Raw genomic sequence first — 23,727 nt, 5'->3', positions numbered from 1 at the left:
ACAGTGCGGTCAATAACAGTGAGCCGTCCTGCTAAACTGTGCACACTCGATTTACAATTCCTCTCTGCTGGCGCTTTGAAGTCTGCTCATTTCCCCTTGTAGAGCTGCCAATGTAAATAGGCCCTCCTCCCTTCCCCCTCTTTCCTGCACAGGTCACCTCTAAAACACACACACACCAAGTCCACACTGCAAAAGGCTGCACTAAAATCTCATGCTACTCTGACCCTCAAACCCTGTATGTACATCTTTCACAATGATTAATTAGTACTGTAAATATTTGCTCTGACAAACGATTGATTGTGATTCTGTACTAAATTATGAGATGATAATCTGAAATCTGGTCACAATCACAATATGGCTTTATTTGATTACATTTTCTTCAGATTTATACACTGGAAATTGATTTGTGCGGAGCTCCCAAGGGAACACGTTGATGCAAAAAAATTTGAGATGGGAGGTCAATCTCAATCTCTTTTGCATTCGCTCACAAAATTTGTGTTCTCTTGCAGAACTATTGTGTTCCCCCGAGAAATTCTGCATTCTCTCACAATGGTATTGACCCAGCAAGCAATAACCGTCATTTCACTGTCTACACTAACTATAGACCGGCTATGTGTAACCCACTTCCAACCAAAATAACCTTGAATTTGGTTACATAGTTTTTGCCAAAATAACTTGCGAGAGATGTATGATGTTCCATCGTGTGATTACAAGGTGTTTGGTTTCATTTCTTCACTCATTTTATTTCCTTATCTAATTGACGACTAGTGTATTCTTGGGCGATGGTTTAAACGTCTATTACATTTTCACTGACAGCCCAAATTTTGCCTTGACATCAAGGCTGTGTTTGGACGGCTATTGGACGTCTTTTAAACGCAAAATTGCTTGCTGGGGAGTTCCCTAAGAACATTTGTGTTCTTTTGCAAAAGTGTTTCATTGCCCCTAAAAAATGCGTTCTCTACAAAAGATTTGGGTTCCACTGAGAGACTTTGGGTTCGGTTCCACTGAGAGACTTTGGGTTGGGTTCCACTGAGAGACTTTGGGTTCGGTTCCACTGAGAGACTTTGGGTTCGGTTCCACTGAGAGACTTTGGGTTCGGTTCCACTGAGAGACTGGGTTCCACTGAGAGACTTTGGGTTCCACTGAGAGACTTTGGGTTCGGTTCCACTGAGAGACTTTGGGTTCGGTTCCACTGAGAGACTTTGGGTTCGGTTCCACTGAGAGACTTTGGGTTCGGTTCCACTGAGAGACTTTGGGTTCGGTTCCACTGAGAGACTTTGGGTTCGGTTCCACTGAGAGACTTTGGGTTCGGTTCCACTGAGAGACTTTGGGTTCGGTTCCACTGAGAGACTTTGGGTTCGGTTCCACTGAGAGACTTTGGGTTCGGTTCCACTGAGAGACTTTGGGTTCGGTTCCACTGAGAGACTTTGGGTTCGGTTCCACTGAGAGACTTTGGGTTCGGTTCCACTGAGAGACTTTGGGTTCGGTTCCACTGAGAGACTTTGGGTTCGGTTCCACTGAGAGACTTTGGGTTCGGTTCCACTGAGAGACTTTGGGTTCGGTTCCACTGAGAGACTTTGGGTTCGGTTCCACTGAGAGACTTTGGGTTCGGTTCCACTGAGAGACTTTGGGTTCGGTTCCACTGAGAGACTTTGGGTTCGGTTCCACTGAGAGACTTTGGGTTCGGTTCCACTGAGAGACTTTGGGTTCGGTTCCACTGAGAGACTTTGGGTTCGGTTCCACTGAGAGACTTTGGGTTCGGTTCCACTGAGAGACTTTGGGTTCGGTTCCACTGAGAGACTTTGGGTTCGGTTCCACTGAGAGACTTTGGGTTCGGTTCCACTGAGAGACTTTGGGTTCGGTTCCACTGAGAGACTTTGGGTTCGGTTCCACTGAGAGACTTTGGGTTCGGTTCCACTGAGAGACTTTGGGTTCGGTTCCACTGAGAGACTTTGGGTTCGGTTCCACTGAGAGACTTTGGGTTCGGTTCCACTGAGAGACTTTGGGTTCGGTTCCACTGAGAGACTTTGGGTTCGGTTCCACTGAGAGACTTTGGGTTCGGTTCCACTGAGAGACTTTGGGTTCGGTTCCACTGAGAGACTTTGGGTTCGGTTCCACTGAGAGACTTTGGGTTCGGTTCCACTGAGAGACTTTGGGTTCGGTTCCACTGAGAGACTTTGGGTTCGGTTCCACTGAGAGACTTTGGGTTCGGTTCCACTGAGAGACTTTGGGTTCGGTTCCACTGAGAGACTTTGGGTTCGGTTCCACTGAGAGACTTTGGGTTCGGTTCCACTGAGAGACTTTGGGTTCGGTTCCACTGAGAGACTTTGGGTTCGGTTCCACTGAGAGACTTTGGGTTCGGTTCCACTGAGAGACTTTGGGTTCGGTTCCACTGAGAGACTTTGGGTTCGGTTCCACTGAGAGACTCTGGGTTCGGTTCCACTGAGAGACTTTGGGTTCGGTTCCACTGAGAGACTTTGGGTTCGGTTCCACTGAGAGACTTTGGGTTCGGTTCCACTGAGAGACTCTGGGTTCGGTTCAACTGAGAGACTTTGGGTTCGGTTCCACTGAGAGACTTTGGGTTCGGTTCCACTGAGAAACTTTGGGTTCCACTGAGAAACTTTGGGTTCCACTGAGAAACTTTGGGTTCCACTGAGAAACTTTGGGTTCCACTGAGAAACTTTGGGTTCCACTGAGAAACTTTGGGTTCCACTGAGAAACTTTGGGTTCCACTGAGAAACTTTGGGTTCCACTGAGAAACTTTGGGTTCCACTGAGAAACTTTGGGTTCCACTGAGAAACTTTGGGTTCCACTGAGAAACTTTGGGTTCCACTGAGAAACTTTGGGTTCCACTGAGAAACTTTGGGTTCTCTTTAAAACATTTGCATTCCATTGAGAAATGTTGCATTCTCTCGAAAACCATTTGGTTCTCTCGCAAAACTGTTGCGTTCCCCCAAGAAGTTTGCATTCATTCAAAAAAGCTTTGAAATATATATTTTTCTCCAACTTCATTTTATTTCCATGACAAACGTTTAGTGAACTTCTCCTTCAATTAAATGTTTTTCCATCACCATGTCCCCTTTGGAGATTCCATAGACTTGTGATCTGGATTTGGTGGATTTTTAAGCACAAGCTGGACTGAACATGAAAGATAAAGAAAGACAAGTAATACTAAAAAAAAAAAAAAAAACATAGAAATGCTGGCATTATGACTGTAACAGTAAGTAGTCCCACCTCAGCCTGTACACCTCATGTTGTTTCCAGCTGAACGCTACAGCCACAGATGCTGTTCAGAGAGCTGAAGATGTAACAGACTATATCTTTAATCTCAGAATGGATCACACTAGGACTAGACGTCTCCAGCTTCAATGCCACTTTCTATAATGATGTTCATTTCCTGAGTTCACTCTAGAGGGGATTCAGACTACAAGCCTATCCAGACTCACATTCTTTTTATTTTATTCCAAAACCAAAAATATACAAATTAAGACCCATATCCAGTGAGAATAAAGATATCAGATAAATGTGAAGGAATGAGCTTCATATTCCTGATGTTATAGAGTTAGGCTATATTATTTGTTTGTTTTTTTGAGCTCTTAAATGATCCAATCAAAATAAATTAGAGCAATTCAAATGTGTGCGCAATCTTATAACTACTACTTCCAAGGCCTTATAAAGCCTTTTGCTCTGTATAAAAAATATTGTGTCAACATTTCTTCAGCTCAGTTATTGTGTGTGTGTGTGTGTCTATAAGCCAGTAAGTTATTTTTTAATGATTACTTTTATTCTGCATGGATTCATTAACTTGATCAAAAGTGACAGTAAGACATTTATAATGTTAAAAAATAATTATATTTTAAATAAATGCTGTACTTTTGAACTTTCATTAAAGAGTCCTGAAAAAAATCTATTAAGTATAATACATGTTTATTGAGCACCAAATCAGCATATAAGAATCATTTCTGAAGAATCGTGTGACACTCAAGAAAAGAAAACATATATATATATGATTTATAGAATAATTGATCTTTTTTCGTGGGAACATGATTACACGGTTGACGAGATCAAACATTTACAGGGATTGGATGGAGTAAAGTCACCATATTTAAAAGCGCAGGTGCATTGTGTGTGTTTTATTATGATTCAAAGGGACTTTCTGGTTCAAGATGCTCTGAACAATCCAGCTGTGTGTGCTTTGAAATGGAGGTCAACCACAGAACGAATGTCCGACATGCCTTTTCAAACACCTTCCCTTCACAGAGAGCTTCATTCATCCATAGAGAACAAGAGGATGAGGAGGCTCCGTGTGATTGGTCAGAAGAGCTCATGACTGTGATTGGAGGATGATGAAACTAAAGACACATCAAAGTGAGACAGACTCATCTCTCCTCAATTAATCCCCGTTAAACGCTGTTCTTTGGCTCCTGTGCCGTACGCCACACCTTGAGGTTGTGCAGTTACGTGTGCACAGCGAGACATGGTGGAACATGACTCAGGTAGCGCTGGTTTGGGTTTCATATAAAAGAGGCAAAGGTTATCAAGAGGTCAAATGAGGACTTGACACAAGATACCATATGAAGTCTGAATTATGCAACCAAATCTCGAGTTGAGTTGAATGTTTCGTTATGCGTTCCTAAAAGAGTCCTGGTCTCCATGCGTACTGCTTAGACTCAGGTTGAGCAATGTTTAAAGAATAAGAAGATAATTACAGCCTCCCTCCCAGCAGATGAAGAGATTTTCTGGTTTCTCCACGGCTTTGACGTTCGTAACTATTTGAAACATGTCACGAGTTGAAAGCAATAAGCTCATGATCTACCTGAAGGCTGAAATTACTTCATCATTGACTCTGTAATTAAAACTGGAGGTCTCAAAGCTTTGTCAAAAAATAAAAAGAAAGCTCAAGTTTCAAGGATTATGCCAGTGTTATGCACATGAATCATGTGGCTTATTGTCTGTATGAAACCGTCGGAAAAAACAGTGTTCACGTAAATATTATTTATATAACAAAGTGAGGCTCCAAATTCGACTTGCTTCAATTTAGCATTTCGCTAAGTTAATGCAGTTCTTTTTTTTGTTGAGCATATAAATTTGAGTAAAGTTGAAAAATATTTTTTTTATTTGGCCATAAAAAAATTTGAATACAGGTGAAACTCAATTTTTTTAAAATATGGCGCAAAATTTCATTTATCTCAGTAATTCAACTTAAAAGGTGAAACTACTATATTATATAGACTCATTACATGCAAAGTGAGATATTTCAAGACTTTATTTGTTATAATTTTGATGATTATGTCTGGCAGCTTATGAAAACGTACTCGGTTACTAACGTAACCTCGGTTCTCTCTAGAAGAGGGAACGAGTACTGCGTCGAAGAACGCTACGGGAAAGATATTTCTTTGTCGAGATTGAAGCCTAAAATTAATCCTTAATTTTGTAATAATGTAAAACGCTTTTCTGAAGCATACAACCTAGGCGGAGCAATACAGCTCACCCATTGGCTGCTCTGCCAGAAAAGCACAGCCTATGCGAGGCCAGGACGCTGACCAATGAGGACGCTTCGCGCCCTTCTGCGTCACCTCCCGCCCAAACAGGCGTGGCCTAGGCCTATAAATACGAGCATAGCTGTCTAACACGCCGATTTTCGTCAATGAAGCGACGCAGCGCGGACACGCACGGCCATGAGACGCAGTACTCGTTCCCTCTTCTAGAGAGAACCGAGGTTACGTTAGTAACCGAGTACGTTCTCTTACGTAGAGTTCTCTCGTACTGCGTCGAAGAACGCTACGGGAACCCCATGTAAAACGCCGTGCGTGCTCTTGGACCGACACAGACACCTAAGGGCGCGCGCGCCCTGGTATACAAGTGCCTACCCCAAGAAGTATAGGGAGAGCGGCTAAATTAGCATCATCCCTTTATAGTAGTGCCTCTTAAGGCATAATAGCATATATATGTAAATATATATATATATGAGGGGTAATAGCATGCTCATGGGACACATTGTCAGTGAGTGATGCTTAAACATTGAAGTGACCTGGGCCGCACAGCGGGGCAGGAACACATATACATATTAACACTGAAGTGACCTGGGCCGCAGCGCGGGGCAGGACACTAATACATAGTCATCTAGACCGAGAGCAGTTTAGCCTGCAACGCAGGAACCTCTAGGTTATAGAACCTAATAAATGTAGACGGGGAGGCCCAGCCTGCCGCCATACAGATATCTTGTAACGAGATTCCGCTATACCAAGCCCATGAAGAGGCCATGCCTCTCGTGGAGTGTGCTCTGATGCCCAAAGGGCATTCCAAACCTCTAGATGCGTAGGCTAGCGCAATGGCGTCCACTACCCATCGAGACAGACTCTGTTTCGTCGCGGCTCGCCCCTTGGAGCGTCCGCTGAACGAAACAAAGAGCTGCTCCGTCTGTCGAAAAACAGCGGAGCGGGACACATAAGCTCTTAATGCCCTGACCGGGCAAAGGGAGCTATTTCCGTCCTCTGAAGCCGGCAGGGCCGACAGGGAGATGACCTGAGCCCTGAACGGTGTGTTGAGGGACTTAGGCACGTACCCATGCTTCGGTTTCAATACGACTACAGAGTCGTTTGGCCCGAACTCCATACAAGAAGCTCTTACTGAGAGCGCTTGCAAGTCTCCCACACGCTTCACTGAAGCGAGAGCCAAAAGAAACACGGTCTTGAAAGACAGGTGTTTCATGTCAACTGAGTGAATAGGCTCGAAAGGGGCCCCTTTCATAGCGTTCAACACTGTAGAAAGGTCCCAAACGGGGACTGAAGGAGGCCTTGGAGGGTTTAACCTCCTGGCGCCTCTCAGGAAGCGGACCACCAGGTCGTTCCTGCCTAGTGAACGGCCAAGCGTTGGATTAACGAACGCTGATATGGCAGCCACATAGACTTTGAGCGTGGATGGGGTTCTTCCCTTATCCAATAGCTCTTGCAAGAAGGAGAGAATCTCCGGTTCTCCACACTGAAGTGGTGACAGACCTTGATCTGAACACCATCCAGAGAACACCGACCATTTGGAAGCGTAGAGCCGTCTAGTAGACGGAGCCCTAGCTTGCTCGATCGTGTCTAACACTCCTCTTGGGAGGTTAGCGGGTACCCGTTTATGGCCCATACGTGTAGGGACCAAAGCTCGGGGTGAGGATGCAGAATCGCGCCCTTGGCCTGTGAGAGGAGGTCTCTCCTCACTGGAATCGGCCACGGGGCAGTACTTTTCAGTCGCATCAAAGCTGGGAACCAGGTCTGATTCGTCCAGTATGGAGCAACCAGTAGTACCGAGCATCCGCTCTCCTTGATACGCTCCAGCACTTGAGGCAGGAGTGAGACAGGAGGAAAGGCATAGAGCGGACGGCGGGGCCAGACTCTGGCCAGCGCGTTCGCGCTCTTCGAAAAGAATTCTGGGCAGTGAGCGTTCTCCTGGTTTGCAAACAGGTCTATTTCCGCTCTGCCGAACCTTTTCCACAGCAGACGCACTGTCTGTGTGTGTAGGGACCACTCTCCCGTAGGAACATTGTTCCGTGAGAGTCTGTCCGGGCCTACGTTCAAGTGGCCTGGCACGTGTATTGCTCTTAACGAGCGCAGGTTGTGCTGGGCCCACACCAGAATGCGTTCCGCTAACCTGAATAGGTTTCGGGACCTCAGGCCACCCTGGTGGTTTATGTAGGCTACTACCGACACGTTGTCCGAGCGGACCAGGACGTGGTGTCCTTTTATCCGGGGACAGAAACGCCTCAGCGCAAAGTCCACTGCCATCATTTCCAGGCAGTTTATGTGCGGTAGTTTGGCTCGCTCTGCCCATTGGCCAAAGAGCGGTCTGCCGTCGAGCAGTGCTCCCCAGCCTGAGGTGGACGCGTCCGTGGACACCACCTTCAGGCTCGAGGAAGTCCCCAGGCTTACACCTGACCGGTACCAGTCTGACGCTCTCCATGGTGTCAGGGCTGAAATGCATTCCTGAGTGACCTTGAGGCGATAACGACCGTGTAACCATGCTCGGCGCGGTACGCGCGTTCTCAACCAGAACTGTAGCGGGCGCATGCGCAGCAGGCCCAACTGCAGCACTGTAGAGGCTGAGGCCATGAGGCCCAGCATTTTCTGAAATCTCCTGAGCGGCACTATGTGGCCGCTGCGGAAGGATTTCGCCATTTGCAGGGTATTTCGCCTGCGCTGTGATGACAGACGTGCTGTCATAGACAGTGAGTTCAGATCCAGTCCTAAAAAGGAGATCCTTTGACTGGGAAACAGTGAACTTTTCTCCCAATTGACTCTCAGACCTAAGCACTCGAGGTGATCGAGTATTAGCGTCTTGTGGTGAGCGAGTTCTGACGACGATTGAGCTAGAATCAGCCAATCGTCCAAATAGTTCAGAATTCGAACGCCTCGGAGTCTCAGGGGTGCCAGCGCCGCGTCCATGCACACTGTAAATGTACGAGGTGCTAGGGATAGGCCGAATGGCAGGACTGTGTACTGATATGCCCGGCCCTCGAAGGCGAATCTCAAAAATCGCCTGTGACGTGACGCAATTTGTATGTGAAAATACGCGTCTTTCAGATCTATCGCCATAAACCAGTCTCCTCGGCGAATTTGCGCGAGGATTTTTCTGGTCGTGAGCATTCTGAACTTCCGCTTTGTTAGCGTTTTGTTCAGACGCCTTAGATCTAAAATGGGTCTGAGACCCCCGTCTTTCTTCGGTACCAGGAAATATCTGCTGTACAGACCCCCTTCGCTCTGAGCTTGAGATAAAGGCTCTATGGCCCCTTTGCTCAATAGCTTCGCTATTTCGGCTCGAAGTAGATGTGCTACTTCTGTTTTTACCGTGGTTTCGACTTTTCCCGTGAAACGGGGAGGGCGTCGATGAAACTGTAGCGAATAGCCTCTTTTTATAGTCTCTAGCACCCATTCTGAGACCCCGGGAAGTCTTTCCCATGCATGTGCACGTGTGACTAGGGGTTGAATGTAATCTGGGCCCTGGTCGCGAAATGGCGGCGACACGAGAGCAACCGTGTGCTGTAACATGGACGCCGTGGCGTCTGAGGCGGGGGACATGTTTAACACAGTATGCGTCCCGCGCGCGCTCGACTCTCTGAGTTGAGAGAGAGCACGCGGGGCGAGCCCTACGGGGCTCGTTATGTTTGTGAATAAACGTGGGCGCTTGGTGGCGGGCACATTTATAACACCGGGGACACTGTGTTTGTGTACTGACTGACCGTTCGTTAGTTTCGTTTTTACAGAAACCGCGGAACGTGCAGTGTGTAGTGGTTGTGGGCACTGGATAGTGGGCACGCTCACTACATGTAAAGCACAACCGGCATGAGCCGATTTTATGTGTGCAAACCCTGTGTTGAACGGGGCTGTGCTTGTGTGAATGAATGGGCACTGGGTGGGCATTGCAGTTACACACATTACACCATCGGCCTTGGCCGGAACACCAGAAATTAAACTCTTTTTTAGATTTATCTGGGTCGCCGTGAAAACGGCGTTTGTGTGCAGGCAAACGGGCTTTACGGCCGGTTTGTTGGCTGCTAAATACACTGGTACAAACACGGAACTTAGGGCTGTACAAGCGAAAATCTTTGGTGGAAGTCCGGCCGCAGCGGGACCCGAACACCGTCGTTTTCCTAGCAGGGCTAGGATGGCGCCGAGGCCTCGGGCTTGAGTGAGATCTTGGGCCGAGGACCACGCGGTGGCGGGCGGCGTCCGGCGGAGCGAGACCGTGGTCTCTCTCGGGCCTGTTGCTGCTGGGCCGGTGCGGCGGGCGCGGGGCGCTGCTGAGTTCGGGCAGGCGGCTGTTTAGGGCGGCCTGTTGCGGAACTGGAGCGCTTTGGCAGAAAATGTCTCATGGCCTGCGAAGTCTTCTGTACCTCGGCGAATCGGTCCGCGAAGTCCTTCACGGAGGATCCGAAGAGGCCAGTCGGTGAAATGGGAGCGTCGAGGAATGCAGAGCGCTCCGACTCCGCCATTTCGGAGAGAGTCAGCCACAAATGTCTCTCGGAAACAGTAGCTGAGGCCATAATCCTGCCGATGGCGTGTGCGGCGGACTTTGTAGCGCGAAGAGCGAGGTCTGTGGCGCTACGTAAGTCCGGAACACTGATCGCGCCCGGGCCTTCCTCGTCTAGCTTGCAGAGGAGGTTAGCCTGGTGGATTTGGAGCACCGCCATGGTGTGCAGCGCCGATGCAGCTTGTCCGGCGGCGGAATACACGCGGCCGTTCAGAGCTGACGAAGTGCGGCAAGCTTTAGATGGTAGGACTCCCTTAGCCCACCGTCCAGCAGAGGGTGGGCAAAGGTGAGTCGCTACAGCCTCCTCGACCGGAGGGAGAGCGTGGTAGCCTCTGTCTCGAGCACCGTCCACTACGGAGAATGCTGGCGAGGCAGAAGTACGTACTCTGGCTGAAAATGGCGCCTTCCACGATTTCGCTACCTCTTCGTGAAGCTCAGGAAGAAAGGGTGCGTGTCTGGAGGGGGGCGCAGCGCGGTCTCCAGCGAGGAAGCGGCCATCCAGCCGGTTGAGTGCAGGTTGTTCGGGCGTCGACCACTCGAGGCCGAGGCTCGATACGGCCTGTGTGAGCAGACGCATCAGCTCTGCTTCGATGCTGATCTTCCCTCCTCGACGTTCCGGAACGGCGGGGGAGGGGAGGTCCACAGAGCTCGCCCATCCCTCGCTCTCCGAAGCGAGAAGCGAACAGCAATCGTCATCCCCCTCTGATACGGCTTGCTGGTCGTCCTCCATAACGGACAAAGCGGCGTGCTGCGGCTGTTGTCCGTCGGTGAGCGACTCAAGCGACACGTTGAGAGGAGCTAGCGGCGGTGGCGGCGGCGAGCTCCTCGTGGAGGGAGGTTCCGGGACCCGCTGAGCGCGGCGCTTCTTACGGCGCGGCGCTACAGGGGGCGGTTGAGCAGTCTCGGCGAAAGATGCAAGGCGAGTCCGCAGAGTCGCGATTGGCATCATGTCGCAGTGATGGCAGCCGCCATCACCGAGAGCGAGAGCTGCATGTTCCTCGCCCAAGCAGGAAACACACAGTTCGTGGTGGTCCCCGTCGATGAGCACGGCTCGGCAGGAGCCGCAGGAAACGCGAGACATCTTTAAAAAGACACTCGTTGCTCTTTTGTGAGGAAAAAAATGTGTGCCGCGGTAGGCGAACACACACACAAAACACACACAAAACTGAAAGGATATTCCACGCCGGAGAAGCGCAGCAGGGAACGGCGGCTGAAGGCGGCGATGACCAGCGGCTTCAGGTAAGGGCTCGTCCTCGAATCAATCCAGCGATGCGTGTAGCTTCGTTGAATTTAAGAAAATCGGCGTGTTAGACAGCTATGCTCGTATTTATAGGCCTAGGCCACGCCTGTTTGGGCGGGAGGTGACGCAGAAGGGCGCGAAGCGTCCTCATTGGTCAGCGTCCTGGCCTCGCATAGGCTGTGCTTTTCTGGCAGAGCAGCCAATGGGTGAGCTGTATTGCTCCGCCTAGGTTGTATGCTTCAGAAAAGCGTTTTACATTATTACAAAATTAAGGATTAATTTTAGGCTTCAATCTCGACAAAGAAATATCTTTCCCGTAGCGTTCTTCGACGCAGTACGAGAGAACTCTACGTAAGAGAACCCCAAATTCAAAATTAGAATATTGTGAAAAGATTTCATAAGCTGTAACACATAATCATCAAAATTATAACAAATAAAGGCTTGAAATATCTCACTTTGCATGTAATGAGTCTATAGAATATATTCGTTTCACTTTTTAAGTTGAATTACTGAAATAAATGAACTTTTGCACCATATTTCTAATGTTCTCCAGCATGATTTGAGATGATCCAAAGTGCACCTCGAGCTTTAAAAGAAGAAAGATCGTCTGTAAAGTGTTCACGTGTAGTCTTTGCCTTGGTGGGTCGGCACTGTTTCGGCAGCACAAGGAGGACCAAGAGCACATTAGGTAGGTGGTCATAATGTTTTGGCTTATCAATGTACTGATGTTTTTTAAAACAAAAATACTATGAAAGTCAATGGTCAATCCATCAACTGTTTGATTGCCCATATTCTTCAAAATAATCTTCTTTTGTGTTCAACAGAAGAAAGAAATGTATCCAGGTTTGGAACATGAGGGTGAGGAAATGATGACCGAACTGTCATTTTTGGGTGAACTATCCCTTTAAGCCAGAACAAAGTGAAATCATGCACTTCATTTTCTTACATTTTTGTGGATATTTTCAATTTCAATGTGTTATCTTATTTTTTCTAAACATATTTTGAGAAATGTTCAGCATTAAAAACTCAACATCAATGTTCATCACAAAATTTGCATACTAAATTGTGCTTTGTATACTGTATTGTGTTGTGTTTTGTGAAATGTGTAGCCTCCTATGGACAAGTGTTGAAAAATAGCAGTTTTGCTATAACACACAAAAAAACAAACAATGTACCGGTATATGGTTTGTCCAATGCTGTTGTTATGTCCATATCAAATAAATAAAATAAATATAAAATAACAGTGTGCTGAGTCTTGTGTGCAGTGGACTGATCAGACGATATGCATATTAGCGTCTTGATAATGATTAAGTGGCTCTCAGGCGGCATTATATTAATACAGAATTAGTATTCTTTTACAGCCCTTCAACCATTATATTTCCTTCACTCTCTAATCCAGTGTCTCCAAAGTTATTATGAGATCTGCCCTTCTTTGTGATTGCATATTGATGTAAATGAATGCAATGTGTACTTGGCTGTAAAAGCCAAAATCTATTTGAATTGAAACCCCATCAAAGAAGATCTGAAAGTAAGGTGAACCCGACCTTCCTGTGACCCTGTATCTAAAACTCATGCATGTCGCCATCTGTGTGCTACAGCGCTACAACATATCCCAGCCCAGGTGCTCGACTGTGCTATTGTTCTTTCAGTCTGTCCTTCGGCACTAAAATAGAGGTCCCTGGGAAAGCTGAGGGCCATGAAAGACGCCTCTGTGCAGCCCATGGCTGGAGAACACAGGGCTTCAGTCAGCATGGCCGTCAGTCCGTCACTTCCCTCTCTCTGCTATGCCATCTAATCCAGCCTGGACTTTTCAGCACCAGAGGCCTGGGATCCGGCCAGTGAGGAGCCCGGCAGATAAAAACGGCCCGGGCTCCAGGCTCTCTCTAGGGTGGCTCTTGTTCCACTGCGATCCGGCACAGAGGAGGAGGGGGGGCGGCGGTGAACTGAGGAGGACCCCTCTGAACCAGACCGTTAATAATGAAAAATACATGTGGTTAAGGAATCGGAAAATAAGCAATGCTATTTTTATGTTGTAAATTAACAACTAGTATTGTAAATATATATAAAAAAAATTTAAATAAATGTTTTTTTTTATACGCTTAAATACGTTTTTTTTACTGTGTGAAAACATATATTATGGTAATTCCAACATGATGTGAACCAATGTTATTTTAGTTATCTTTGCGATACTATTATATTTTTTATTAATATTTTGAATCCGTTTTTATTTCAATATTTTCCATTTTCATTTTAATTTCAGTTAACATTTTAGTTATTTTGTTGTGGTTTTGTTATTTTAATAGTTTTAAAAAAATGTCTATATAGTATTTATTATAATTTTTTGCTTTAAATTTGAGTTATTCTAGCATCAAGTTAAAATAAAATTCATGGTTTAGTTTAAATAAATAAAATAAATAAAGCTGTATATGACCAAAAAAAAAAAAAAAAAAGATAATTATAAAAGGTTTATTTTTGATATAACATTCTAAAACTAAATCTGGATCCTCACTTTATTAAAAATCTTTTCATAAGAACCAACCAAAAAGTAAAGAGTCCTAGAAGAGTTAAAATCATCACAGTCCAACAAAATATGCGTCAGAGGCACTGGACTTATTAATTCCTTACTACTTTCAGTCTTTAATGAGCTATACTCTTTTGTAAACCAGCTTTTTAAGAAAAGGATGACGTAAAATAAATAAATAAAAGTGTGCTTCAGAGATATTGGACTCTGGCATAAGGGGCATCATACAGATATTGATAATTAATGTGGTGCTCACATGGGTCAATACCAGGGCTGGGAAACTTGTCATCTAGTAGAGATCTGTTATTACAGTGGTATATTCAACCTTGATAGCAACTTAATCTGCTATTATTATGTAATGACATTTTGACTGTGTAATACATGCACTGAATAATGATTCACTATAACACCAGACACACGAGGTCAGTTTGGATGTTGACTCTATAAGGGACAAAGACATAGCAGTGACTGAACTAACTCGGTGTTCATTTTCTCAGGTGCAGACTTTTTTTTTTCTTCTTACCTTCCACCATCAGCATGGGCTCCTTCGCTCCTCCATGAGCCAGCATCTCTCTACGGTAACGTTCTCCGGTTTCCCTGCAACGACGTGAGCAGAAAGAGGTTTACTTCACACTACCAGCATCCTTCCCACAATCCAAGCCCATAAACCCTTATGTTCCCTCTCCAACTGACTGACATGTCCAAAACTGTTCAAACAAAAGGAAGTGCTAAAGAACAAAACCACAGTGGAGTAGTTAAGATATCCTGGTATTTTGAAAGACCCCATGAAATGAAAACAGGAGTTTTGTGGTTTTCAGTCTGTGCCTGTTAACTTTATGTTAGTGCACTCTTACATGCGAACACATTTAACACACATTTAACACACATTGTAATCACACGTTAACACATTCCACAGCATCAAATTTAATTAATTTCATGCTTGCATACACTTTTTTATTATTATTATTGGTATATATGGTTCCATGTAGAATCTTCAACATAACTGGAACCTTTCCATTGCACAAGTTTCTTAATAGTGCAAAAAGTTTCTTTAGAGTGTTCTTAAACGCTTTTCCAAAAAAAAAAAAAAGGTGAAAGGTTGATGATGATTACTTTATTATCCCCATGGGGAATTTTTTGCGTACACACTAAGAACCCAACAATATGCATATATATATATAAAACTGAGACCTGCTCAGTAAGCACCAACACTACCTTTCATTTAAGAATTTTACTTGAAGGATCCCACCCCGATGGTAATCTCTCAAATTTATTAAACCGAGGATGCCTAATGTCTAATATGATTATTGTAGCTTTACTAAGGCATCTGGTTTGATACAGTTGTTCAAGACCTCTTAAAGGGATACCAATTTACTCGCAATACTCAAAAATACTCTTTTGTTCTTTGATAGGTTCTTTGAGGAATCAAATATGGTTCCTCTATGACACAACACATTAATCACACATTTTACGAAATCAAATGTAATGATTTTTATGCTTGCATACACTTTTTTTTGTTTGTTTTTTTATTATTGGGATATATGGTTCCATGTAACCCTATGCTTTTCCAAAAAACAAAAACAAATTGAACTTTCATTGAAAGGTTCTTTGAGGAATCAAAAATGGTTCCAAACAACGACTTTTTGGAACTTTTATTTTTTTGTAAAACTTTAGAAAAAAAGAAAAAAAAAAGTGGCAATACAAGGGTGATTTATCTAATGAATCTTTCACAAACCTGTTGAGGGGGTCTTTATAGAAACACTGCTTCCACACCATGGAGGCCACGGCCCGTGACATCAGGTACGAGTAGTACTTCGCCCCGTAGCCGATGAGATGACTGAACCTCAGCTGCCAGGCCTGCAGAGACAGATGCAGGAGAACTAATCACAAGCTGCCGTAGGAATATTCCTGTTACATCTCTGTAAATGCTTGCCAAGTTATTTCCTAACCTGTAAACATGCTGATGCTAACAGCACTCAATATCTGACCCAATTAAACGGAACAGTCAAGTTAAGGTATTGCCACACAATGCCTTCAGGACCATATTCATCACTAAATATTTACATTCTCAGAGCACAAATGGCTTTCATGGCTACTTTACTCTGAGGCAAATTAAAGACAGTGATAATGTTTTGGGTGGGAGCAAGGTGGGGAAGTATTTGGCCATGAAAACACAGGCTGGATTTGTGTTGAAAGAGCTCAGTAGTTCAAACGCATCGCTCAGGGATGGAGACGTGCTTAGACACCCGCTGTTACCATTATCCCTGCAGGAAATGAACCGAGCTCACTAAGCTTGATATGACAGTGAATAGGGGCAACAATCCTGTTGGTATATGATAAAATCAGTTTATAGCTACAGCTAATCTAAAAGAGCCGGGTTCAAAAAGTCAACAAGGAGGATGATCAGACTGTAACTGCTATTATGAATATGTTAGCCTTATTGTTATTTATAAGCTAGTGTGCTCCAAAGCAATGACAAAATTCACATTTAGAAAATACAAGCATTCAAAACTTACAGTCTCTCACTTCTGCCGATATGAATCAATGATTTTGATGATATCACTCTGCACTTCAGCTCCTCATCAGATTTTCTGTCCAATAAAATACTCTTTTGAATCTAAAGCGTCCCGGCCCCTACATTATAAATAGACGCTCAAGCTGTGGCTGATTTTGTTTTTTGCTTGTTTGTTTGTTTTTGTCTTTGTTTTTTGTGTATTTGGACTCTCTTGAAAATGAGATGTTGCATCTCAAGGGGTTATCCATTAATAAATTGAAATAGCACATAGTGCACTTGCACTATATAGGGGATAGGTAACGATTCAGACAGTGTAAATATGCTTTCCATTGTGGCGAATGAAGTCTGGTTTCACGCTAGCGTCACATAAACCACCGCAGCATGCACACAGTCTGCTTCAATCCAAAGACACAAGAGCATATTCTCTAGTCGGGACTCGGGATCATGTGCGCGGGTCGGCGCAGGCTAGAAAACGCATCGGACCCATCTAAATTCTGCACAGAATTCTATATTTAAAGCGATATGGAGGAGATTAGGCGGAGAAACAGTTTGAGATTAGGAGGAAACTGCGGCTTTACCGAGCTCACCGGCTCTGGCCGAGCTGTCTGTGATATAAACAAAACGCTATTGGCTATTTAAAAAAAGGAGAGGAGCTGCTTGATATATGTCCCACCCTGTCTTCCTGTTTTAGTGGAAATGACGTCAACACATTGAATAATGCTGTGCGTTTCAAGGAACTTAAGGTACTGTTGTTCAGTGGGTCTCACAGTGTCTTGACACTGCCGTGGTGCTCGTGCGGGATACGCATACCTGAATTTGCCCCGACTGCCCAAAATCCTGTGACTCTCTACTGTATCTGACAAATAAAACCAAACAAAACTAAAAACCAAGAAACAAACAAAACTAAAAATCCATACCAACAAACCAAGAAACAAACGAAACGAAAAGAAAAAAAAAATTAAATCAAGAAACAAAAAATAAACAAAAACAACAAACCAAGAAAAAAAGGAATACAAAAACAATATAGGAAACCAAGCAACAACAAAAAAAAAAAAATCCAAACCAAGAAAACAACAAACCAAAACCCCCCCCCCAAAAAAAATCCCAAATAAGAAACAAACAGAAAAAAAGAAAAGAAAAAAAAGCAAGCAAACAAAAACAAACAAACCAAGAAAAAACAATAATTCAAAAGCAGGAAACAAACAAATCAACAAAAAGCAACAAACAAATCAAAATAGGCTTTATACCATAGACGACCTATCACAGGGCCCGGGGCAAATGGATATATATATATATAAAAGCATTGCTATCATGCTACAGAATATTAAGGACTCCACAAAGACATCTGTCTGTAATGATTAATAAGGGACAAGCTGGACAGTCTGTTCTTACGCAGAAAGTGTGTAAGTGTTTCTCTGCGCGGTTGATGAAGAGAGCCAGGGTTGTGTAAACAGCACTACGAGAGACACATTATAGTTGAGGAAGGTGAAACTGCTGTAGAACACAGACTTAAGCCCCAGAGTATCAGCAAGACATATCCCATATGGCCTCTAATGACTTCAGTAAGCCCAAACGCACTCCTGCAGAGATGTGAAATCTGAAAGCTAAACAGAACAGCTACTTGACTATCAACACTTGCCTAAAATCTGTATTGGGTTATGGAAATATTTTCACTGCAGATGGGTTCTGTCAGGCTGCTGGCCACCAGACACTTCAAAATCCACATTTAGAAGAATTTCACACTTACAGTACTTTGCATAAAGGCCTTGAGCTAATAAAATCTTACCAACTCTAACACGGTAATACCGGACATGTACGCTCTTTGCATCCCCATCATGCATCTCAGCGACCAGAGGAATGTAACACTGTGTGTGAATGTTGCCAAATATTAGCAACAGGACGAGAACCTCCATCTGGTCCATGTTTCTAACAGCTGACATTATCTTCCAGAACACTACTAATGCCATAGTAAACCGAATCAACATCAGCAAAAGTTCAACATCTGTAAATACGGCTCTCTCTTTGAGTCATTAACCATCTCCATCATTTGCCGCAATCTTTATTAATGGTCAAGCATCACTTTTATGACTCATTTTAGGGTTAGTGATTAGAAAAACCTCAGTAATGAATGTTTAGTGCCTAATTTGTCCTGTGCAATTTGTGGTATGTTACCTACAATTTTACAGCCCGTTGAGGTGTGCTACTTTTGTTAAGAAATAAGACTTCAATTTCCCCCTGGTGGACAATAAAGTGGGCAAACTAAATCCTGAGAATTAAACAAATGCTGTTCTTTTCACCGTTATATTGATCAAAAAGCCCTGAAAAAAAGGTATCACAATTTCCACAAAAATATTAGGCAGCACAACTTCTGTTTTCAACATTGACAATAATATTATCAATAGCAGCATATCGGCATATTAGAATGATTTCTGAAGGATCATGTGACACTGGAGTAATGATGCTGAAAATCCAGCTTTCACATCTGTATTTTTGTTCAAATAAATGCTTTGGTGAACATAAGAGACTTCTTTTTAAAAAATCTTACTGACTGCAACTTTTGAAGGGTAGTGTACATTGTAGGTGGGACCACTAAACCGTTCCTATGTGTGTAACGGAAAGATTGTCGGGCCACAACTTTGTCAGGTAAAAATCTAACTTTATATCTTTACTGCAACAATAGCCTATAATTTGTCAAAACAGCTGCGATACATCAATAGAGTTGCATGCCGAGAGTTTTACAGCCACATGTGGACCGAGGAAAGCTTTCATTTGTCCTTTAATAGTCAATAAAACATGCATCCTACAGGAATGAAAGACACACGCATACTATTAGCTGCGTTCCCGTGAGGCGGTAATAACGGATAAGAAGGGGGAAGCTGGGTGATTTAGACGATGGTAAAGACATTACGGCTGAAGCAATTAAAGAGAGAGGGGAATATTTAGAGTTGGGGGGGGGAGGCCTGATTCCCAGTGGCTCCACATAATTACAGGCCAGGATGAACGGTTTATGAAGGCCATTCCAAAATAAAATATGTGTTTTAGATCGCTCCAGCTCTCAGGCGGCCAGCTCTACAGCTGCCGAAGAGCTAAGAAAAGCAATCCAAACTATGTTTTCCCTTCCAAATAGACTCTTGAAAGAAGAGTTTCAAATATTTCCCCCGGGGAGCGCTTCTTCAAAGTATATCTCTGCTTTGTTATTGCAAAAAAAGGGCCCCGAAAAGGGCCGGAGAGCGGAGAAAGGCATTTTAATCCTTTAACCGTGCAGTGTCTGTGTGGAAAACCACAGGCCAGGAAAGGGGCCAAAACTAAACTACCTTGGTGTGTTGATCTGTTTTTGTACTTCAGAAGGGGAGTATAAGATGTTATTAAGGATTAGTCAAGGAACGATTCCCAAACATTCATTAACTTCACTAACGGCAATGGATGCCTTCATTTCAGGGCAACAGACCACCTACATTTGAGAGATGTGCTTTTTGTGCAGCAATGATTTCTAGGAGGCATTAAATAAATCATTCAAAGTTATCCTTAATACCATGCATTTTGTTTCCCTAAGATTTCCTAAACCTGGTTTTGAAAATACAGGGAGTTTTTTGTTGTTGCCAGTTCTACTTAATGGATTGGCAGAAAAAAGCAGAAAATGGTGGCTTCAACATTTAAAATTTATGTCAACATTTATGTCTTTTGACATTCAAAAACATTAAAAAGGTATTTTATAACATGCGGGAAAAAATACACATTGCACCCATTATATTTTTTTAATTCAAATGAAACACACTTACAGTGTTGGTGACATATGGCAGGCCATAATACTTCTTCTGCATGTCTATCATGATATCTGTCAATGATCGATTTTGTGGTTTTCCATGATAAACTTGATCCAGGATTGCATAGAAAACCTAAAGAGAAACATTTACAGAAATTTTGAATTCAGATACCAAACCATTTATGAAAATGTTGCATTATATATCGTAAATATTAAATTTATATCTAGTATTTTTTTCCAATTAAACATATTTTTAATTATTTGTATTAAACAAAATTATTACCCAAATTATTTAAAATTAATTCAATTAATAAAAAAAAAATGTATGCCTGATTTCACCATCTACATTGGAGCTTCACTGTGAATCCTGTTTTTGTTTTTTTAACAGTAACATTGGTCACCACATTAGTTATGGGCCATAATAAAAGGTTATGTTCGAAACCCTTTCTCGTTGTTGAATGAGAGAATCTGGTACCTGAAGTTGAGTGTCAGCCGCACCACAGACCTTCTTGGACTCACAAAGACGGGCCACCATGCTCTGCGGCAAAGGCTATGAGGAAAATAGAAAAATATATATTTTCAGATGACTTGAGAGGTGTATTTACTACTTTTATGGTGCTTTTACCTCCCGTTTAAAACAAGAACCATCAATTCTTATTTATTGTAGTTACATGGAAAATAAGTCTACTAGAATGTGTTTACATCATTTAATGTTAAAAAAAAATAGTTTTCTTAAAAATGTATGTTGTTGCAACACCTGATTTCACCCTCTGTCTAAAATCTCTGTTTTAGTTTTCGGTTTCTTTAAAACCCGCCTTCAGAAAAGCAGAGCTTGCTCTGACTGGTCAGCCAGTCTCTTGTGATTTTTCTCCACCAGAGTATCCACCAGAGTGGGGTCCTGAGGCGCGGTAAACACTACTGTAACTACACAAACTATGGCGCCAGTTTTGCCATATCACTTCAAGCCCGAGTCCGATAGTCAAGATCAGAGTTCCTCAAACTCGGTCCTAGAGGGCCACTGTCCTGCACAGTTTAGCTCCAACACTGATCAAACACACCTGAACAAGCTAATCAATGTCTTCAGGATCACTAGAAACTCACAGTTAGGTGTGTTTGATCAGGGTTGGAGCTAAACTGTGGAGGACAGTGGCCCTCCAGGACCGAGTTTGAGGAACCCTGGTCAAGATGAACAAAGCCGATCAACCCAAACCACCTTCAATGGCACGACTTGTGCAGGATCTTTCACAGTGGTAATTATTAATTTTTTTACCTCTCTTACATTTCAAATGTGATGTTGTATCTGTGTTATTTATAACAATTGACCTGCTTATAAACGGCATGTTTCAGAAAACAGTCGCTACAAAACAAAGGATTGTGGTTGTATACTGCTAAGTAATAGTGTGAAAAATACATTTGAACCACTGTTTCCTAAGTTCATCTTTCTAAGGAAGGCGGAAAAAGGCGGTTTAGATTCAGGGTGGAAAAACACCATCTCTTGGACAAGACTCACCCTAACTAAACTCAACCTCGTCCTCTTTTTTACGTATGGCTTGGGCATTTGCGAATATTGTGATGTGTACGTTCCCTGAAGAAAACTAAAGACTACAATCGAGGCATTTCAGGGAGTTCAGAAACAGTACTTACTGATATAGAGAATAACTTAATTTAGAGTGGACTTTGTGCTTTGCAGACCTTTTTTATGCTCAAACATCAACAGTACACAAACATAATAGGTTTAAAATAATTTTTGAAATAATGACCCAACATGAACATTGCAGTGTACCTGTCCAGTCTGGTAGTGGCGAGCGAACTGACTGATCACGCGATAATCTGTGGCAAAGTATTCCATGAGAATAGAGGGCACCTCTGCGAAATCAGTGGCACATCGGGTTCCTGAAGAGAGAAACAAGGTGATCATGCTGCTCTGAGGAAGTTGTAAAAGCTGAAGGCCACAAATGTGAACAAACTTAGTGGATTTCTGCAGTGATCATCCCGTACCCGTCACGTGTTGGTAGCGGGTACGTCCCAGCATGGAGTGCATGGCATGGCCCATCTCATGGAAGAGATTTTCCATCATGCCCGGGCTGAGACACGTGGGAGCGGACCGTGTGGGGTGGGGAAGGTTTAGCATCAGGACCACCATTGGCAGCTGATACTGGCCATCATCCAGCCGCCTCCCGCCACGAATGGTAAAGTGGCAGTCCTGAGCGGGACACAAACAAGCTGGACTAATCAATACTGATTGGCTGAGCATTAAAAAAATACTTTGATTTAATTTTGATGTTGATTAAATCAGCAAACATTTGTTCCTGAATGAATCGCTTGAGTGACTAATTCAACGACTCCCTCATGATTTTTTCATTAATGAATCGATTTTATATGAATTGGTTGAGTGAATGATTCAATCTCTACATCCGAAATCACATACTGTAGAGTAGGTGTTACATTTGGTTTAAAACTTTCTGCGCAACAATTAAAAAATGCGTTCTGTATATGAATGTGTGTCGTATGCATGAACATCGGATGTCTGAAATGCCTGAGCTGAAGTCTGTCATCAGAATGATTTGATTTAATAACCGCACAGAAGTATGATTGTGTTCTCAAACACCAAGCATTCAATGCAAGAGTGTGTTTCGTCTGCACACTCAAGAGACGCAAGCCATTTATGATGTAGAGAAAAAAAAAGAGCCACAGTGGCTTCCCCGATTGCAGCAACGTCCATTTTTATTACAGATATTTTGCACCAATTTCCCAGGTTTTTCTGATACTGTATAGCAGGGAAAAATTCAATTTCAAACGCAGTGACTCACTCATAAAGACACTTACTCACTTGTTACCACCTACTGGTGTAATGATGTAACTGAATATCAGTATGAACCACCACTCAGCCAATCAAATTTGAGGATTCAAACTTATTGTATACTAATTTGAGATGTACAAGCCAAGGACAACAAGTGTAGAATGCTTATCTGAGCTCTTTACCTGGTAAGGTTTCTCAGGTCTGTAGAAGAAGTCACAGTAGATATATCCTAGCAGTCCCTCTGTTTCATGCACCACGGCCTGAGGGAACAGTTAAAAATGGCAAGTGACATAAAAAAAAAAAAGAAGAAGTTGGCTAGACCTGAAGATGAGCTCTCATTTAAGCCCGCTGGGTAAGATAATCAAGCACAGAAGCATGATCTCACCAGCTTGCGCACATCTTCGCTCCAGACCTCCCCCACACTGGGCTGCTCAGCCAGCAGTGATACGCCATACAGCTGTGTGAAAAGACCATTCAGACCTTCCATACACGCTCCCAGCGAGAAGTATGGACTGTACAGGCTTGGCTCGATGTTGAATCTGTGGAGACAAAACATAAACATGCCATGTTATTAAAGGCTGAATGTCCATTTCACATTTTCTTCTCACAAAAACCACAGACTACAAAAGAGAAATTACAAGAATGTGAAAAGAAATGTCTTTTTCTTATTATTATAAATGTTGAACTGTTGTTTTTCTCGATTGCTAACACACTATAACTGATTCAGTTCCACTCTCCATAACCATTCATTCAGTTCTCAAAACAAAGACACATTTTGAGAAATGTTTATCACATTTCACCCGTTTTCACACAGTCAAATTTTCTTAGTTATTTCTGCAAAACACTACACAAAAACACACAGGTTTAACCATGTTCT

At 43.4% G+C, this 23,727-nt stretch overlaps 1 protein-coding gene across 1 annotated transcript in view; it reads right to left on the bottom strand.

Moving 5' to 3' along the window:
• The window catches only part of mipepa (mitochondrial intermediate peptidase a), a 30,840-nt gene that overhangs the window by 1,135 nt on the left and 5,978 nt on the right, over positions 1–23,727 (bottom strand). Inside the window, exons 11-18 of the mRNA XM_079609389.1 lie at positions 23,236–23,389; positions 23,033–23,110; positions 22,049–22,253; positions 21,834–21,943; positions 20,526–20,600; positions 20,067–20,183; positions 15,508–15,629; positions 14,296–14,369 (exon numbers count right to left, since the gene is read on the bottom strand). Of these exons, the coding sequence (XP_079465515.1) occupies positions 14,296–14,369; positions 15,508–15,629; positions 20,067–20,183; positions 20,526–20,600; positions 21,834–21,943; positions 22,049–22,253; positions 23,033–23,110; positions 23,236–23,389 (935 nt within the window). The remainder of the gene's footprint in view (positions 1–14,295; positions 14,370–15,507; positions 15,630–20,066; positions 20,184–20,525; positions 20,601–21,833; positions 21,944–22,048; positions 22,254–23,032; positions 23,111–23,235; positions 23,390–23,727) is intronic.

This window comes from Phoxinus phoxinus, assembly GCF_949152265.1.
Source record: "Phoxinus phoxinus genome assembly, chromosome: 4".
NCBI lineage: Eukaryota > Metazoa > Chordata > Actinopteri > Cypriniformes > Leuciscidae > Phoxinus > Phoxinus phoxinus.
The sequence above is the reverse complement of the archived record's forward strand: the minus strand, read 5'-3'. Positions and strand labels throughout refer to the sequence as shown.